Source organism: Anoplophora glabripennis, unplaced genomic scaffold (genome assembly GCF_000390285.2).
Source record: "Anoplophora glabripennis isolate ALB-LARVAE unplaced genomic scaffold, Agla_2.0 scaffold103, whole genome shotgun sequence".
Lineage (NCBI taxonomy): Eukaryota > Metazoa > Arthropoda > Insecta > Coleoptera > Cerambycidae > Anoplophora > Anoplophora glabripennis.
Window position 1 is genome coordinate 872,161 of NW_019416259.1, and position 18,623 is coordinate 890,783.

General features: G+C 33.3%; 2 protein-coding genes across 2 annotated transcripts; one reads left to right on the plus strand and one right to left on the minus strand.

Moving 5' to 3' along the window:
• Window positions 1–1,323: 1,323 nt before the first annotated feature.
• Window positions 1,324–12,447, minus strand: LOC108903317 (lamin-B receptor). Its single transcript, XM_018705447.1, has 6 exons — window positions 12,356–12,447; window positions 11,778–12,151; window positions 7,533–7,687; window positions 6,640–7,443; window positions 4,433–4,844; window positions 1,324–2,194 (listed from the first exon to the last, which is right to left on the minus strand). Exons 2-6 carry the CDS (start codon window positions 12,148–12,150, stop codon window positions 1,917–1,919), a joined length of 2,022 nt encoding a protein of 673 aa, XP_018560963.1. The 5' UTR covers window position 12,151; window positions 12,356–12,447; the 3' UTR covers window positions 1,324–1,916.
• Window positions 12,448–12,683: 236 nt separating this feature from the next.
• On the plus strand, window positions 12,684–13,731 carry LOC108903319 (succinate dehydrogenase cytochrome b560 subunit, mitochondrial). The gene is made up of 3 exons (XM_018705449.1): window positions 12,684–12,795; window positions 12,891–13,111; window positions 13,377–13,731. The coding sequence occupies exons 1-3, from the start codon at window positions 12,779–12,781 to the stop codon at window positions 13,661–13,663; spliced, it is 525 nt and encodes a 174-aa protein (XP_018560965.1). The 5' UTR covers window positions 12,684–12,778; the 3' UTR covers window positions 13,664–13,731.
• The last annotated feature ends 4,892 nt before the right edge of the window (window positions 13,732–18,623 follow it).

Sequence of the window (18,623 nt, forward strand, 5' to 3'; positions counted from 1 at the left end):
CATGATGAACAAATGAGTGGGCGTCTCTCAATTGTGACTGACGAGATGATGAACGAGATCGAAGGAATGCTTCGTGGCGACCGTTAATTGACTTTGGACGAGATAAACGCAGTGTTTCCACAAATTTACAGATCTCTTCTGTATGAAATCATTACTGAAATAGTTGGTTATCAAAGACTGTGTGCGAGGTGGATACCAAAAAAGCTCACGGATCAACACAAAACTTTATAGAATCGCATCTTCACAGGAATTTCTCGAGCGTTTCGAACTGAAAGGTAAACAATTCCTTGACTGTATTGTAACTGGCGATGAAACGTGGGTGACCCACTACACCTCTGAGACAAAAATACAATCAATGCAATGACGACCATCAGTGAAAAAATTCAAAACAATTTTGGGTTAGTAAAGGCTCGCCGACTTTTGGCCCCAGAACTGCGCAATACTGTGAAAAACTGAAAAAACTACGGAGGGCGATACAGAACAAGGAAGGGGGAATGTTAACAAAGGGAATGTGCTTGTTGCATGACAATACACAGTCCCATACAGCCAACTCCACAAAGCAACTCTCGGATTCATTCGGTTGGAACATTATTAAATGCCCCGCTCACAGCCCTGACCTGGATATGCCTCATTCATTTCGCTAATCTGCACTGGGATCGAACAGTAATAAAATGGATGTTCGTGAAACTATATTGTTGGTTTGAAGTTCTAAAAGTGTAAAAGATATATTCAAATTCAAATTCCAAAAAAAAAAAAGGGGGATTACTGCAACCATACTGAGTATTTTTATGACCCATATTTTTTTTAATTTCTTTAAATGTAGTGACCCATGACTCATCAACATGTGAAATACTCTAACAAAACAAGTGAAGCCATGGTCCACTCAGTGAAAATTTGGAACTCCACCTCTCCGCCTTATTTTCGCACCAAAATGTCGAGCTTTAGTAATTTTTATAAATTTTTTTCTAGTGTGGCAAAATATGCTATTAAATAAAAAAAATACCATGTAATGCCATAAACAATTACAGAAAAATATATTATCAAATTATTACTAGCATATTAAAGTATAACAAATTATCAATACAATACAATGCCTACAAGATTACAAAATTGATAATATAGGTAATCACAGTTATGATAAACATTTTCATTAATTTTGTTACCTTTAAAAAATTTATTATTAGTATAACGACATTGAGCAATTTTTAATTACTAAAATTTTGAATAGTCAACAAGTTATCACCCATCAAATATTAATTATTTTCTATCTTATTCTGTTGATTATTTAATTTTTTATATTACATTTTTTAAATATTCATAGTAAATTTACTTGTTAGAAATAACTTTTTTCCACAAATACAGAAAAAAAAATCATAGTGTCATATCTTTCTTCACTCAAATCATGTTATAAATATACGATAATACCACATTTTCGTTATTTATAATACTTTCTATAAATTAGTTGAGTTTATTCATATAATTAAATTAGTATGATTGTCAGAATAAATTAATAAGTGATGTAATAAATTCTTACAAATATTTAATACCGAAATTTTTACATAAATATCAGACCACATTTTCTCAAAAAAAATATATGTGTAAATATTACACAATTACATATTAGATCTACACAATAAAATTTTATAAATCTTTGAGATAAATCAATAAAATAAAATATTTCAAAACTGATTATACTTCAATATAATTAAACGCTACATAAACATATAAGGTAGTAAAACAATCCATCTAAAAAGAACACTCTAAATATCTTCAATCCGTTCGTAAAAAACAGATAAAACATGAAAAGATGAAAAAATTGTACTCAATATGCTCTCTTCTAAATATATAAATAATTATATACCCAAATGTACAAATCATCTTTAAATGTTAATTACTTCAAGCAGATGTATTACGAACTAAAAAACCTTAGGTATAAGTACATGTTTCACCCTGTTACAGTATCTGTCCCAGGCAGCCCCGTACTTTAGTCTACACCGTGCATTATCTCTTACCGAGCGATGGATCAGTAGTAAAATCACACCGACTGGGTACAAAATCGGTGGGGCACACCAGACAAATGGGACAAAAGACAAGTGCATTAAAATGTCACCCAAGTAGTTAGGATGCCTAACGATGCCCCAAAATCCAGATATGAGAAGTTTTTTTCCTTGTGTTGTTGGGATCGTTTCCAAATCTGAAAACAATTTGATCATATTGCAGATAACCTCAAAATTTAATTGTAATAAAATTAAGACTGATAGTGACGATACATTGAGAACATTTATCACGTATCAAAAAGGAAAAAAAAAACACTAAATACCTTTTAACTTCAGTTTGAGATAAATATTGAAATTAATTTGTTATTATTATTTCAGTCAAAAGGCAACAATCTTTTTTTCAATAACATCTAGAGAAAACCTATAATCAGGGTATCCCAAAAGTTAACATCATGCCAACAAGGGGTGATAGGCCGACCCATGTCTAGCCAAAACAACTAAATTCCGCCATAGTAAAAATTTTGTTATTGTTCTATTATTGTGAATAAATCAAATGGGACTTTATTTCTCATGTTTATGTTGTATATGTGTATACAATTCCGATTTAATATACTCCCTTGGAACATGTTAACTTTAGTGATTTTTAGTGACTGTAGTTAATGACTAATTATAGTCACTAAAATTTTGATAAAGTTAATTAGAGTTTAAAATATTACTGAGAATGTATGCGTTGTTTACGAGACATCCATCAATAAGTTTTGACATAAGCCTACTTTGAGAAAAGTCACTAATTTTCTACACCATAATATTGTAAGAGTTCAATTAAAAGTCATTTTTCCTGAAAACTGTCCACATTAGGAAGTTCTAACATTATTTTTGGAAAATAAAATTGTACATTAGAAATTGGAGCCCGAATGGTAAAAACCATAACCTTAAAAAAATTAGAACTTAAAATGTAATACGAGTGTAACATAACTAGCGCCCTCTATGAAATATCCAAAAAATAATTAGACCAGCGTATTTGGCGTCCTTAAAAACCCCGGAGTACCAAATTTCATAAAAATATTTTGCACCGTTTAGAAATTTTCATAAAAATTCTATTTAAAAAATTTTATTTTATCGCTCTGTATCTCAAAAACAAGAGGAGATAGACATATAGTTCATATGAAAAAAAATCTTATTTTTTGTCGTACTATCACCCCCTGTATTTACTGGAGGTCTTTCTGAAACACCCTGTATAAGAGGTGGTCCAGGTATTAACAGGAAAACTTTGCTAGACTAGAAAACAAATTGTTTTAAGAAAGTTTCGTATGAACGTAGATCATGTTTCATTTTGTTTTTGAGATACAAGATGCCGAAATTAGAAAATTGTCACATTTTCTGAAATATATCTGAAGATGTTTGACATAGACTGATGAAACTTGTGCCTCCGATTTACCAATCAGAAGTAAAAATATACTAAGTCAACTTACAAATATTTCAAGCAGTATGGCATTTCTAGGAAAAAAAGGGTTTGTCTAAAGAATCAATTGTTTTAGAATTCTGATATTTTAAATTCATTTACCGCATTCAGTTAAACTGCTTTTGTAAAATGAATAGCTCTAGGTTCATTTTTGATTTACTTATTACGCTTATTTTAACATTCAGAAATAAAAATTCCAAAAGATTTTGTTAATTTTAAAATTAAACAAGTACAGGGTATCCCAAATTCGACGCCCCAATATTACTAAATAGCAGTCAATTCTAAAATAATTATTATTAGTCGTTTGTAATAATTATTTTTACTTCTACTTTTTATTGAAAATATGATGGAGAAAAATTTTTTAAATAAGTTTATCGGAAAAATATATTCTTATTAAATGTGAAAAAATAGTTCCTGGGAAAGAAATATTTCATGATGTCATCAACACAAGTTTCGAAATATTTAAAACTTTAATTGTTGGTGCAAAATGCACTTCAATCCATTGTGCTTGAACCCTGTTACCCTGTAATATCATTAGGGCATCGAGTTTGGAACATCCTGTACAATACCGCACATCTTGCTTGCCTTTGTTATTTTGCAAAAACATTTAAATTATTATTAAATATTTTTATATGTAATATACAGGGTGTTATATTTTTCAACTGTGTGTGTGTATAGATATTGTTTTTGAAATTAATATGGTATATTTTTTTTAAAGTAGTGAAGGAACGAGTTTAGTCTACAAAAAAATATGACAACTCTGTACAAAAACTTTTTTCTACAAATGACTAAAAATTTACGTATCATTTCCCAAATGTGACTTCACCCAAAAACCTAATTTAAAAGGTGTCAAAATAGCATTTTCTTATTTTATTTTTTTTAGTTTGCTCCATTTATTTTATTTATTGCTGTAAGTTCTTCATAATTGTATATAAACCACTAAAACCTAAGTTCGATATTTAAATTGACTTACGAGACAATGCCGGGCTATATGGATTCTTCCTGAAAGCGTCCTTCTGATTGTTGCTGGCTCTGTATAAAATGTAACCCAAAGAAAAAGTGAGAGATATTAGCACCAGTTTCCAAGAAGCCAGTTCCACTCCGTGACTAATTATATGTTTTGGTATTAACGACGAAATAAAAGGATATGTTAAAAAACCCATTACTGTCAAGTATCCAAATGCTTCCTGCCCAGCTTCAAATGAACTGACCCAAACCGATTCAAAAATGAGTATGTCTAGACCGATAATAGAATGCAATAAAACGTATATCAGTAACGTTTGTTGTAAATGAAGGAGTTTCGGATCAAATGCCTTATTCTCCGATATTTTTGTTGCTGAAGAAATGTCCAAACTGTTGTACAAAAATGCGAAATCAATGAAAATCTGTAAAAAAAAATAAGCTAATTGTAAAATTTTTTTCGTGAAATGTTTTGAAGAAAAATCAATAAAACTAAATATTAAATAGCTGCCTTAGCAATATAGAAAATTTTGTCACTGTTTGCTGGTTTTTCTATTTTTATAAACGATTATATAGTGTCCATAAATTTGAAAAAAAATTGGCAAATATTTTGAGACAGGTCGATTTTTACTTTTAGCAAATTTTTTGATAACTTTACCTACACAGGAATATCTCTGTAAGAGATATGACGTCATTGACAATTTTTTTAAACAGAAAATATGAGTATGAGTGTTGTCTTTTATATTTTGGGAATACACAACGTAAAAAATAATCGCACGGAAATGTTCACGACAATTCAATTTTTTGGCCGAGATGAATTATTCAATTCAAAATCAAACTTTAAGATAGGAAACTCGGTTGTCAGATGGCAGCACCAGGATCGTCCATTCCCGAAATATAAAAGGCTGCCCTCATATCTATTCCTTCAAAAAAATGTTTACTATTCTTATTCAAACATTATGAAATCTATCCACATTGTTATAATAATTAAAATATCTAGACTGTTATATGATTAATATTGTGCCAAGGTAGATAATATACCTCCCAAGAAGTGGTATCAACCAGACATTTTTATCCTATAACACCCATGATGCGTTCAACATTTAATCCTACAAGTCTGTTATTTAACTTAAAACAAATTGATAATTTCAAGATGTTACTAATAATTTATTTTGGTGATAGAATGTGTAAGCAAGAAGTTTGTACACTTTCTGTTTGTAGACAAAAAGTCATTCTGATTTTAGTTGTCCCAAATAATTACAATGAACTTTTGCATGGCAACCAAAATGATAGAAAATGTATCTTCTGGATTTTTTTACATTTGCTTTAAATCATCCTGTATATTGAGAACAGGATACATTAAACAAAACTGAAATATTTTCACGAAGACACTCCCTATTTGATAATGAAAATGAGAATGAAATGCAAGAAAGTCCAAGAATGTTGTTGCATGTTGCATATTATTCTCGATTTTGTCTTTAAGGTAATTACATATTGATTCATTACACAGGGTATAGGAAAAGTACCGAAACGGCAGAATAACTCGGCGGGAGAACATTTTAAAGAAAAATGTTAAACACAAAAGTTTCAGGATTTCTCCCTGGCTATCCGATGGTGGCCTTAACATTGACCTTGAAGGTCATTTCAAGGTCAAATGTGATTTTTCAAATGACGACCCTATAATTTTGACCCCAGAAATGAAAAAAGCGGAAAATTTCATGGTCAGATACGACCATTTTGACCTTGGAACCCCCACAAGGTCAAACTAACAAAAGTACAGGAACGGCAGAATAACTCGACGAGAGAGCATTTTAGAAAAAAATGTTAAATACAAAAATTTCAGGATTTCTCCCTGGGGGCCCCAAGGTCAAAAGGAAGGGGTCACTCAAGGTCAAAAGGGAGAGGTCACTCAAGGTCATATCTGAACGTAAAATTTTCCTCATTTCTGGAGTCAAAAGTATAGGGTTCCATTTGAAAAATCATATTTGACCTTGAAATGTCTTCAAGGTCAATGTCAAGGTCACTATCGGATAGCTGAAACTTTTATATTTAACATTTTTCTCTAAAATTCTCTCCTGCCGAGTTATTCTGCCGTTCTGGTAATTTTGCTATACCCTGTATATGAATATACTCATGTGCATCTCATTTTCAGTTTTTTTCTTAGTGACAACTTTCCTATTATTTCGTTCCGTTTATGAATTGGATAAAAGTCCTACTTACAGTTCCAAAAATGCAGCTTCTGAAGAACAGTAACTTTAAGTCGATTGTAGAAAATATCCTGGGGTTCACTTCTCTCCCCAAAAAAAATCCATAAACTCCAGGTTTTCCAATGACATAGGCATTGAGGGCGCTAACAGGAGCATAGAAACTTCTGACATAAGCATATACAGAAACTACAATGCCGCAAAAAATAGAGGCAACCAGTAAAGGCAAAGTATGTACAATCATGAAATCAGCAATGGGAACACGCCTCAACTCTAACGCACCACCTATCAATAGCAAAACAATGCAACTAAATAGACCATTCATTACATAACAAAATTTGCCGTGTTTATTTGGTAAAGCAGCAACTTTTAGCCCTCCAAATGGCAAGGCAGATAGTAAGGCCACCAAAGTCAGATATGCTACGAAGCATAAACTTGCAGTGGCATTAAAATAAGTCGACAATGATTTAATCCCCTTTAGGTCAGGTAACTTTGTAAAAGAGCAATGTTCCTCGTTACAAATAACGTTTAAAGCTATAACAAAAACAGGCAACGCAACTATCGATATCAAGGCACCATAAAGACCACCAAACTCCACTAAATTTTTGGTGTCGCTGAACTCCTGAAGTTCTGTCTGGGATTTTTTTATTAAAACATCATCTTCGTCTGAAAATTCACCAAGCCGTTTAGTAATCGTTACCGAATCGAAATGTTTTAAATGTACAACGCGTTCGATTTCACGGTTTTGTGAAGCACGTGTGAAACGATGAACCAGGCCTATTGAGTCTGCACCTTCTGTTTCTACTGCCTTCAATTCACCCTATAAAAAAAATTAAAGTTAATCCATACATTTTGTATAAGAAACTGACTATTCTACATTTTTTAAATATTAGGTTAATTTAAACTAACCTTGTCTTCAGGTTCAATTTCAAAATCTTTCCGCCTCGATCTGCCTCTTACCATAGCTTTTGGTTTTTCTAACTTCTCAGGTACACTTTCAGCATTATCTGAATCGGTGTCCGTATCAACAATAATTTTTTTTCTAGGACGCACCAAAGGAATATCTAAAAAATTATACATAGCGTAAGTGATAAAAAAATATACGTATATCAAAATTATTTACGATGTTTTCTTTAATTTTGTGCCTGAAAGTTAAAAGTTAATGTGTGCACTCTTGAAAACAAAAGTAAAAAAGTTTAATAGCGAAAACTGCATCTTTTTTTAATTCTTTTAAGAAATTTCCTTCTTTGGCTATTTTTCTGTAACATTGATGACATTTTTCTATAGTTTCTCAGTTACAACCCAAACTTATATACATATTTAAAGAAACGCCAACGTGTTTTTCTAATTTTGAATTCTGCGTAAAATTTCTTTTCTAATGATGCACCCTGTAATAACTATGCAAGACTAGAAGTTATAGAAAAAGATATGAATTCTATTAAAAAAACTGAATAAATGAATTATACAATTTTCACAAATAAAAAAGACAATCGGCATTACAGAAAAACATCCAAAAGTGTACGTATGTCAAACGAATATAGATATCGAAATGCAGTTTTCCCCTATTAATTTTTTTCGGAAACCGAAAATATTACTTCTTCACAAAATTTTTCTAACTTTTTGGATCATGTGAGAAACCTCCCTCCAAGTGTCGATTTTGGTTCAGCTTGTATAGCATATTCAGGAAAGGAAAAATAAATTGACCATATTTTTAACGACATGAAAAGATGTTGAAGAAAGTTGTTTACAATAATTACAATTTCAATTTGTGGGTTAATCATTCTACTTCAATTTTTCTAAACTAAAAAAACGACATCGGATAAACACTAAAGAAAAGAAAAAACCAGTAAAAAGCTAGCTAGCTTGTGTAGCAACAGTAACAAATATCTTTGATTTATCATTCCACTATGCTATGCAACGAAATGGAATCTTAAATTATCGTCTAATGGATCAGACAGTTCTTAGTTATTAAAAAATCACAAATTCAAATTATCTTAAAAGGGAGTAAAGTAATTATAAATCAATTTCCAACTGTCCTCTAGACTTTTGTTTTTTGAGTGTAGGCATGGACAAAGCGCAACTTTATACAAATGAAAAAATATTCATGCAGACACTAGTTATTAAATCATCATAAAATAGACCATCAAAAAAAAAACAAAAATTAAGTGCTATGAATTTCTTTTTCATAATTTATAAAATAAAAATGTGTTTTTTGCCAACCATTTTACCAAATAATTTTGTTATTTCAGAACTTTTTACTGATTTATTTACAGATTGAAATTCTGACATCTCTAAATAATTTCTGTATCTGTCATAAAATGTCTTCATGTCGATAATAAATTAAAAGCAAAAAAAAAATAATTTTTAAAACAAGCTTTTATTAAAATGAACTAAAAAGAAAATAATAAACCAAGGAGTTTATAAAACCCATAATGTTGTGTAAACCCCAAACCCACAGAAGGGTTGAATATGTCGGCTCTATATAAGTGTCATGAGCAGAAATATAATAATTAGACAAATACTATCAAAAACCTGTATGTTCATATTCTTATCCGATTTAAAAGCTTCTCACGGGGTTTATTTTTAAATGGAATTTTTATTTTAAGGGGTAGGAAATAAGGAAGTTACGCTACACAAGCTCTTAAATTGCATAAGAACATGAACATACCTACTGATTATAGATAGTACGTGTCTATTTATCATACTTTTGTTGATCAGCCATATTCCACTCTTTTGTAGGTTTGAGGTTTACACAACGTTATGGATTGTATGAACTCCTTGATATATTTTTTCTTTTTAGTGCATTTTAATAAAAGCTTGTTTTTAAAATATATTTTTTTTACTTTCCATTTATTTACACCTTTTTAGTTAGAAATATTTCTCAATCTACCCATTTCAAGTAAAGCCTCTACTACTAATCATTGAGGAGTACCCTCGTGAGGAGACAATCCTGACTGAACATCAGGTTACTTCTATCATCTTAGTGTATTGTCACTGAATAAGCATTAAAAATTTCAAAGTCGTAGGTTTAAAGAAAGTTCAAATTAGGTTTGCAAGTCATGAGAACTGAACAAGCATGCAAAATTTCAAAGTTGTAAGTTTAGAGGAAGTGATTCAAATTTATCTTGCAAGATTGTAAAAACAAGGCCATTTACTTCTAGACCATTTTCACATTTCTTTATTTCCTGAACACCCTGTACAGGGAAACTTAAAATTCCCTATGGCAATGTTATTTTAAAAACCAGAAAATCAAACATTACTTTTCTGATAAAATGAAGAATAAACATGTTTTCCCTCTTAGCCACTATAGCCATGAACATACTGTATATTAAATACCAGGAATAAAATAAGTCCAATAGAAAAAAACATCATTAAAAGCATGTCTAACAGTCTGGTGAACATGTGCGCTTGGCTTTCACTTTTTTTTTTACTGAAGTGCTGTGCTCAGCAACTGCTATTAGATTTATTAATACCGATTAATACCAACTCTACAATATATTGTAATTAACTTAACCTAGTGGACAATAACACTAAAGCAATTTTTAAGAATTTGGTTTTTAGTGGAATATGAATTTTTTATTGCAAAAATAAAAAAAGTTTACTAGTTCCACAGAGACGTCAATATGTAGCTAATATAGGGAGTTACTAAACTGCTTGACCAAACTTTAATGGCCGATTCTACATCACACATCAACAAAAAAAGTTTGTACAAAAAAAATATGTCCAAAACCTCTTAATTTTCAAGAAAAATTCATTACTAATAAAAAATTTGGCATACATCGACTATTTTCACTTGCACACATATACGTTTTAACCATACCAGAAGGTTGCATTAGTTTCAATGCTCCAATTAAAAAATGCTTAATGAATCATAAGAACTTTATCAGGATTTTTGGAATTTTCACTTAACAACATTAGGAGGTTCAAAAAATTGGATAAATTATTATTAGAACTCTTCAAGAATACGCTGACAAAATTTCAAAACAAAATTCCTATTCGTTCCGATTTTATGAATCTAAAACAAAACGCCCATCGGGTCAGCACTCGGGCGCACAGCGGGTAGAACGGAGCGCTTGTTCAGGTAATCTAGTCTCTTAGAACAGATGCAAGCTCAGAATGATGCCTATGAGGAAGAAGAAGGAGGACTGTTATATGGTGCTGGAATCAATTCAAATGCGTTTCTCTCGAAACAAAATTTTTTGAGTCACGGAAACTCTAACTCAAAAAGTTATGAACCGATCGTTATGAAAATTGAAAGTATATTTTTTATGAAATTACAGAGAACATGATCCAACAATTAGGATGAAATAATATTAAGGCTAAGTTTTTATTCAAAATAAGTGAAAAAGATGGTAAAAATCAATACATTTTTCTCAAACGTGTCAAAACTTCAATTTTCACAATTTTTACCTACAATGAGGTTCAATAATGCTGGAAGACAACCATTTTGCTTTCAGATCCGAATTGCGACCTCCACATTTCCCGTGAACAACCAACTCGGACAACGAACTTCGGTGGACAACAGCCCATAACTTCGGCATTTTCAGCCACAAGTGACTTGAAAAAATTTGTAAATGGAGTTCAAAATATTAATAAAATAATGTCTAAGTTTCATCAAATTCCAATCAATTTGTCCAACTCAAAAAAATGTATGAGAAACGCCGGAAAATCAGCTTCCTAATATGGTTTCCCCCTTAAATCCGAATCGCAATTACTCTATAAGTGTCTTCTTTTAATCATGTTGCAGCCCACCTATGCCTCGAAAACTAATTGCTTTCAATATAGACTATTTTATAAAACATATGGAGTATTTTACGTCATTTAAATCAAACTGTAGTTTTAAAGGTGGGATGCAAACACATACTGTAAGAATACTGTAGGCGAATGTATTCAAATTATCCGAAAAATGCCCTATAAAAATTAGCCACAAATTTATCTGTGATAACCAGTTAAGATATTATAAGGTTTTCATAGTCTATAACAAAAAGTAGATGTGACAAAATTTCATGTTTATTTTAAATTCAGATTCAAACTTCTACTTCAAATAAAATGTATTAGGCCTTCGTCATTTTCAACTTTAGAATTAAAAGTTAGTGCAACTTCAGTTCACCTTATGTACTTTTATATAGTTATCTAAAAATAGCACAAACTTACCTCTTTCTTTATCTTCAGAAGGTTCCTTCACAAGCCTTGCTGGAGATCTTCGAATGGGGCTCCTCCTGGATGGGGTAAGAATTGGGGTAGATCTTGGAGTGGATGTTGTTGGTGATGTATTTCTAAGTCTAGCTGGGCTTCTGGTTCTAGTGCTCGATCTTGTAGGGGTTTCAGAAGTTGCTTTTACAGTTTCGGGCCTAGTTCTACTAGGACTAGTCCTTGCTGGACTTTTCGTTCTCCCTGGGCTCTTCGGTCTGCCAGGACTTTTCGATCTTCCAGGACTTTTCGGTCTCCCAGGACTTTTCTTCGATTTTGCCACAGGATTGTCTTGGTCAGGGGAAGCCTTAGAGGTTGTTTTAGTTTTTCCCACCATTCTTTAAAGTAAAGTAGTAAACATAGATTAATATTTATTTACTTCTTCCCGATCACATTTTAAAATGTAAACAGACAGGTCAACAAAAGTTCACGAGGTTATTTTTTACTATTTACTTAACAAATGGCGCCAAAGCACATTCCCACATGCAAATGAAATATGAATTTGTTTATTTAAAACGCAAAATTGCACCAATTTCACTTACTTTTGGAAATTTAATTAAAATAGACTTTTCCGTCAAAAATAATTATAACAATCCACGCTCTCTTTTCTTTTACTAACGAAGCGACGCCGTCAACGACGTAGGTGGGGGGGATTGAAACGCCAGAAATAATTATCGTTTAAAATTCCTTTACGTGATTGGATAATTAGCACCACACAAATCGAAAAAGAAATAATAAAATTATATAGATACGTTCAAGAATAATTTAAATATACATATATTAGCTGGAAAATAATAAGTTTTTCCTTTAAAAAATTCTAATTCGTCTATGTTTTTCACAGTTGCTGATGAAGAGACTAAAAATACGTAGAAATGAAAATAGAAGGTCTGTACACTAGCACGTGGTAATATGTCAACAAAAATAATAATTTCAGAAATTTTTATCTTAATTTTGTAGTGGTTAAAATGGCACTGATTTTTAGGTAATGATAGTTATGTTAAAAAAAACAGTAACTAAAAAATAAACTGATTATCAATGTACAAATACGTAAATAATTTCATTATGTAATATTTTTAGGTTAGCTGGTAAAAGATGTGGATCCCAAATCTTAAATGCTGAAAAAACTGGTTTGTATAGTTTTATACGCCCTGTAGGGCTAAAGGCTCAACCAGCTACAACTGAACGAGAAGAAAGTCACGATGAAAGGAATATGAGATTGAAAAGACCTCAGTCCCCGCACCTGACTATTTATGCTCCTCAACTGACAAGCATGTTGTCAATTACTCACAGATTTACAGGTCTAATTTTTTTTGTATTTTGAAAATGAATTCAGTTCATTATACGATGATAGCATAGCTTATATAACCAACAGTAAATCTAAAATGAGTGGTGCCATTCCTAATTGAACCATTTTCAAATTTTGAAATTTGTTTAGTATCTCTGTTAAACATAGGAATAATTTTATAAATGAACAAAATTTTGTAGTCTTACTCTAGATGATTGACCATTGGGTGCCGGATACTAGTGGTGCATTTCTTATTAAAAATTTTTGTACCTTTTTAGGTATGACCCTTGCTAGCTATGCAATTGCTCTTGGATTGGGTGCTGTTGTTCTCCCAGAATCTATTCCATATTACATTGAAGAACTAGAGTGTGCTCAGTTGGGTTCAGCTTTCATATCTACTCTTAAATTTCTCTTAGCGTTTCCCTTAACCTACCATTTTTGGAATGGGATTAGACATCTTTTGTGGGACACTGGTAAATTTCTTACCATCAAAGAAGTATACATTACAGGATATGTAATGTTGGCTCTGGCCCTCTCATCGGCTATCGCACTTTCTGTTATGTAATTCATAATTTTTTTCTTTGTTAATTTATAAATTTATTTATTTTAATTTAAATTAAATTCTAGAAACAATATGTCTTTTATTTCATACTGAAATTTGAAATATTAGCTTTTTCAGCATATTTTATACCCTATCCTATTGTACCCATTTTATTGACAAATTCTCTAGTCAAAATTTGGAGAAATAAGTTAAATTTATCATAACAGGATAATAAAATTATTGAAATAAAACTACCCACAGTTCATACCACGATATTGCACCAACAAAATTGTGTGGGTAATGTTTATTTTTGTTATTAGTACACTTTTCCCAAATATTTAATATTAAATAACACGTGTCCCACAAAAATTATCAATCTGCCAAGGTCCACAAAATTTCAAGCAGTGTGATGTACATGAAAAATTTGTCAGCTTTAAAACGTAAAAAAAGAAAACAGTGAATTTTAAGGTATTCTTAACATAATGACGGATTAAATTAAATTTGGTGATGAATTTGTGGTTGCCATGCAAGCAGAAAAAATTTTCTTTTAATATTTATATGTGATTTGTTAATTTACATCACACTAATTGAAAAGAAAGTTAGCAAATCACACACAGGTTGTTTCTGAAATAAATGCATTGAGACAGTTGAATTGGGAAGGAGGCGAACACACAAATTCGCCTACCTTTCCAATCCAAACCGAAAACCCGCCACGGTTGCAAAATTAATCGCCGTCGGCCGGGTAAATCAAAAAAGCCTCCACGGTATCATTTCAGACATCGAACTCGATACCGTCTGAGAGCGATTTCCGCGACTCTGCATCCTAGTGCGGACGTCGCCCCATCACATGACATCAATCCTCCCGGCGATAGCGTCTCCGAAGACCAATTTCACCGATGTTTCTAATATTCCCACATCGCGGCCGATCTCCTGGGTCTGCCATCCCGGCGCTCATCAGTATTCACTGCAGCGACTCTCGCAACCTGCAGACGACCCCCCGGCGCGCTTCAGGGCGATATTTGGAAACAACCATCTAAATTTTTACTAACCTTTCGAATTGGTCCAAAGACGCTATCGTCAATAACTCGAAAAATTATTGAGCGATCGGTGCCAAAATTTAACGCAGCACTCCTCAAGTCCCTGGCATTATCTCCCTAAAATTCCGTTCGAATCGGATGAGCCAAAACGCCGTTATTAGTGATGGGCGGGTCGGGTCTGACCCGGATCAAAGATTCGGATCTTTACGATGATCTGACTGACCCGAATCCCGATATAAGTTCTGTCGGATCACTCGGGTCGCGGACCTCAGCTAATCTCGTATGGCCGTGCTGTGGCACTATGTAATGAAATTGATCGCAGAGGTTTACGGAGTACGCCGCCGCTCCCGAGACCCGTATGTAGTGATGGGAAGACTCGTGTATTTTAGTGACCCGGGTCATCTAGATCAATCATTATGATGACCCGTTCTGCCCATTCATGCGGCTGAGCCACCTGCAGTAGCGAGAGCGGTGACATCAGATGATTATGATATATTTTATTGGCTCGTTATTTCCATCAGCTGCTCGATTTTGTTTAGTAAAATAAAAACAGTTTTATTCTCTCATGTCAAGTGAATTATTATGTGAAAAATAATGTAGACTATAGGATTTAGTAGATATTTAGATACCTATCTTTCTACTAACTTACCTTGCAACCTTTAAGGATATATTTTATTTATTTAAATCGTTTTTTTATTTTTTGATAAGTGGATATAATAGCTATTTATGATATAATTTTGGATATATATTTTTCCTTTCATACCACCACAGCAATGGATCTTCATGTCTAACAACAACAACAACAATTTTTTTAGATTCAAAAGGTTCAAGAAAACATAAAATATACCTATATAACGGCCTTATGCTTATCTATAATGTAATATACTATTATATTTGATTTGTGTCAATTGTGTCAAATAAAATATTACTACTACTAAAGAACTGCTCTTTTTTGCGATGTATGCAAGTAACATCGAAAGGCAAACATCGATATTGGAATCGATGTTTCGAACTTTCTAACATCGATGACAATTGACAAACCATCGACAGAAAAACATCGATGCTTTCCAAACATCGGATATTATTGCCCAGCACTAATACCCCAGATTCTAATACAGTCCCACAACCAGAACCGTTCAGTCAACGTCGGATCCAGAACGAAGCGACCGACCCGACGACCCGGGATCCGGATCATAGATTCGGCTCATTGAAGAGACCCGGATCCGGTGACCCGAATCCTAAAAATGACCCGTTTTGCCCTTCACTAGCCGTTATACGGGGAAACGCGGATTTTACGTTTTCCGCGTTTTTAGCCGTTCTGCTAATTCGATCTCGGCCGAACCTCAAAATCACACTAGAGCATCCCTAGGTGGTTATCATATCCAAATTCGAGCCGAATCGTGCGACTACTAACGGCCAGCTAAAAGCCATAATAGAATTTCACGTTTTCCTAGCTGCCGCCGGAAGTGTCCGCGCGATCTCGGCCGAACCCTCCAACACGGTACTACTCCGTACCGTGCATCTACATACCACTTCTGAACCAGATCCATCCAGTATTAAGACCTCCGTAAGACCTTTTACGAAGACGGGGAAAATTTCACCGATGTTTCCAATTTCCCCGTCTTTGGGCCGAAAGAACCGTCTTCCGAGTGTTCCACCGCTCTAGTGGTCGAATGCGATGCTCGGTAGCCTTAAGCCGAGACCACAGGTAGATTTTTTTCAAAATGGGAAAAAGCTCCAAAATCTCCGATACCGACATCAACTATCCGAAGAGGCCAGAGTGGAACGAGATCTGACGTCGACGGCGACGAAGGGCGCTTTTTGCTGGAGATTTTAGAGGAAAGCGGTCGACCGTCTACTTGCGACATCTACAGTACTTTAGTGGGAGTGCATAGTGCGAAGAACGACATAAAGCGATATTGTAACAAGTATTATTCTATGGTAAATAACTTGTATATGTTAAGTTATAGCATTTATTGTCCGTTTTGACTATTCAATAAAACTTTTAACATATCTTCCACGGTTTGATTGAAAAAACCCTGTCATCAAACTCAAGAACTTTTGGAGCTCACAGCTCACAGGCTCGCTTCACGAGGCTCCCGTCAAGGCTGCCATTCCTTGACGCGGCCATTAATAGTGCTTAAGCGCCCCACACACTTTCGGGCTTCGTGACAGTTATATCCGAACTTGATTACACCGTACGGGTAAACATGAAAGTGTATGTGCATCCCGAATAAAATTGTCCTGAACGGGTAATCCCGAATAACATCAGGCGTCATTTGAAATTCGTCTGGACCGGACGCCGTGATTAACCGGCCTAACTTAACCTTAAAGCTGTACTACTACATATTTTTTGATATAGATACTCGCCAACTATCTAAAGATTTTGTATTGGAATTTTTGGAGATATATCGTTTCTAACCGCCGCCATTATTCCATGGCTAGAAATTGGCCTCAATGATTTGGGATCGAGGGGGATTATCCCTCTTTATCCTGCCTCATCTCGTGTAGGCCTGGACAGCCTTCGTAGGTGGGCCCCANTTCATTTCTATAGTATATAAGTACATTATTATGTAACAAATTACATAGTGTTATATTTTATAGGATGGTTTGCAGAATCTAGATTCTCTGCAAAACATGTCTGTGGCGACCCACCAATAACATCTGAAAAATCAATATTGCTGTCAATATGGTACCTGGCAAATAATGAAACATTCAGGCAAATATGTGATCGATTTGGAGTTAGCATAAGTTCTGCACATCGAGTACTTATTCGAGTCTTATATTTTTTATTAAGTTTAAAGCAAGAATATATAGTGTGGCCAAATAATGCTAGAAAAATAATTGTTTCGGAGAATTTCAAAAGTAAACAAAACATTAAAAATATCATTGGAACTATTGATGGCTGTCATATCAAGATTAATAGGCCTCTTGAACATGAAGAGGCTTATGTCAATAGAAAGCAGTATCACAGCTTGATACTTCAGGCTGTTTCAGATCACACAAAATTATTTATTGATGTCTGTTGTGGTGAACCCGGCTCACTACACGATGCTCGTGTTTTAAGAAGATCTAGTCTTTATAGAAGAGCACAAGTACCTAATTATTTTGGACAATATTTTCTAATAGGAGATTCAGCATATCCTGCACTAACCTGGCTTGTAACACCATTCAAAGATAATGGAAATTTAACTGAAAATCAAAGGTTATTTAATTACAAATTATCATCAACAAGAATGATAATAGAACATGCTTTTGGCTTGTTAAAAGGCCGATTTAGAAGACTAAACCATATAGCCAACTTGGATATTCGGACTAGTGTCAAAATAATAATGTCCTGTTGCATTCTACATAATATATGCATAATGCACAAAGACCGCACTGAAATTGTACATAATGGGGATACTGATTTACACTGTAATATTAATTACACAGAAACAATTACACTGGGTCATGAAACGGGTATCAATAGAAGAAATGACATTTTTCAAGAAATATTTCAAAATTAATAAAATGGTTTAGTATTGTTAATCTTTTCCCAGAACTATTTCTATTGTTTTATTGTTTATATTGTCTGTGTTTAAGATATTCTAAGTAAATTTTTGTGAAATGGTGAAATAAAGGAAACAAAATTCTTTTTAACAAAGTCTGAGGCTATACAACCGTCATTATCAAATTCTAGTAGTAGCTTCACAGCAGATGAAAATTCTCAAAGTTTATGGGATCATCATAAAAAACTTGCGGAAAGTTTTAACAATCGGGGTATCCACGATAGTAGTCATGAAGACCAAAATCTAATTATAAGTGCTGAAATTAGTCAATATTTGAATGCTCCTGTCAATAATTTGCATGAAGATCCGTTTGTTGTGTGGGAAAAATATAAAATGGTGTATCCCAAACTTTATTTCTTAGCAAGAAAATTTTTGCAAATAACAGCAACAAGTGTT

What these genes read in the sequence shown, in the direction of transcription:
- LOC108903319 (XM_018705449.1), top strand. An exon ending in AATTACTCACAGATTTACAG is followed by an intron (nt 13,112 to 13,376) that starts GTCTAATTTTTT and finishes GTACCTTTTTAG; the next exon opens with GTATGACCCTTGCTAGCTAT.
- LOC108903317 (XM_018705447.1), bottom strand. Translation starts at nt 12,150, where the DNA reads ATGGTGGGAAAAACTAAAACAACCTCTAAGGCTTCCCCTGACCAAGAC. An exon ending in TTCTGAAGATAAAGAAAGAG is followed by an intron (nt 7,688 to 11,777) that starts GTAAGTTTGTGC and finishes ATAATTTTTTAG; the next exon opens with ATATTCCTTTGGTGCGTCCT. An exon ending in GAAGCTGCATTTTTGGAACT is followed by an intron (nt 4,845 to 6,639) that starts GTAAGTAGGACT and finishes TTTTTTTTACAG; the next exon opens with ATTTTCATTGATTTCGCATT.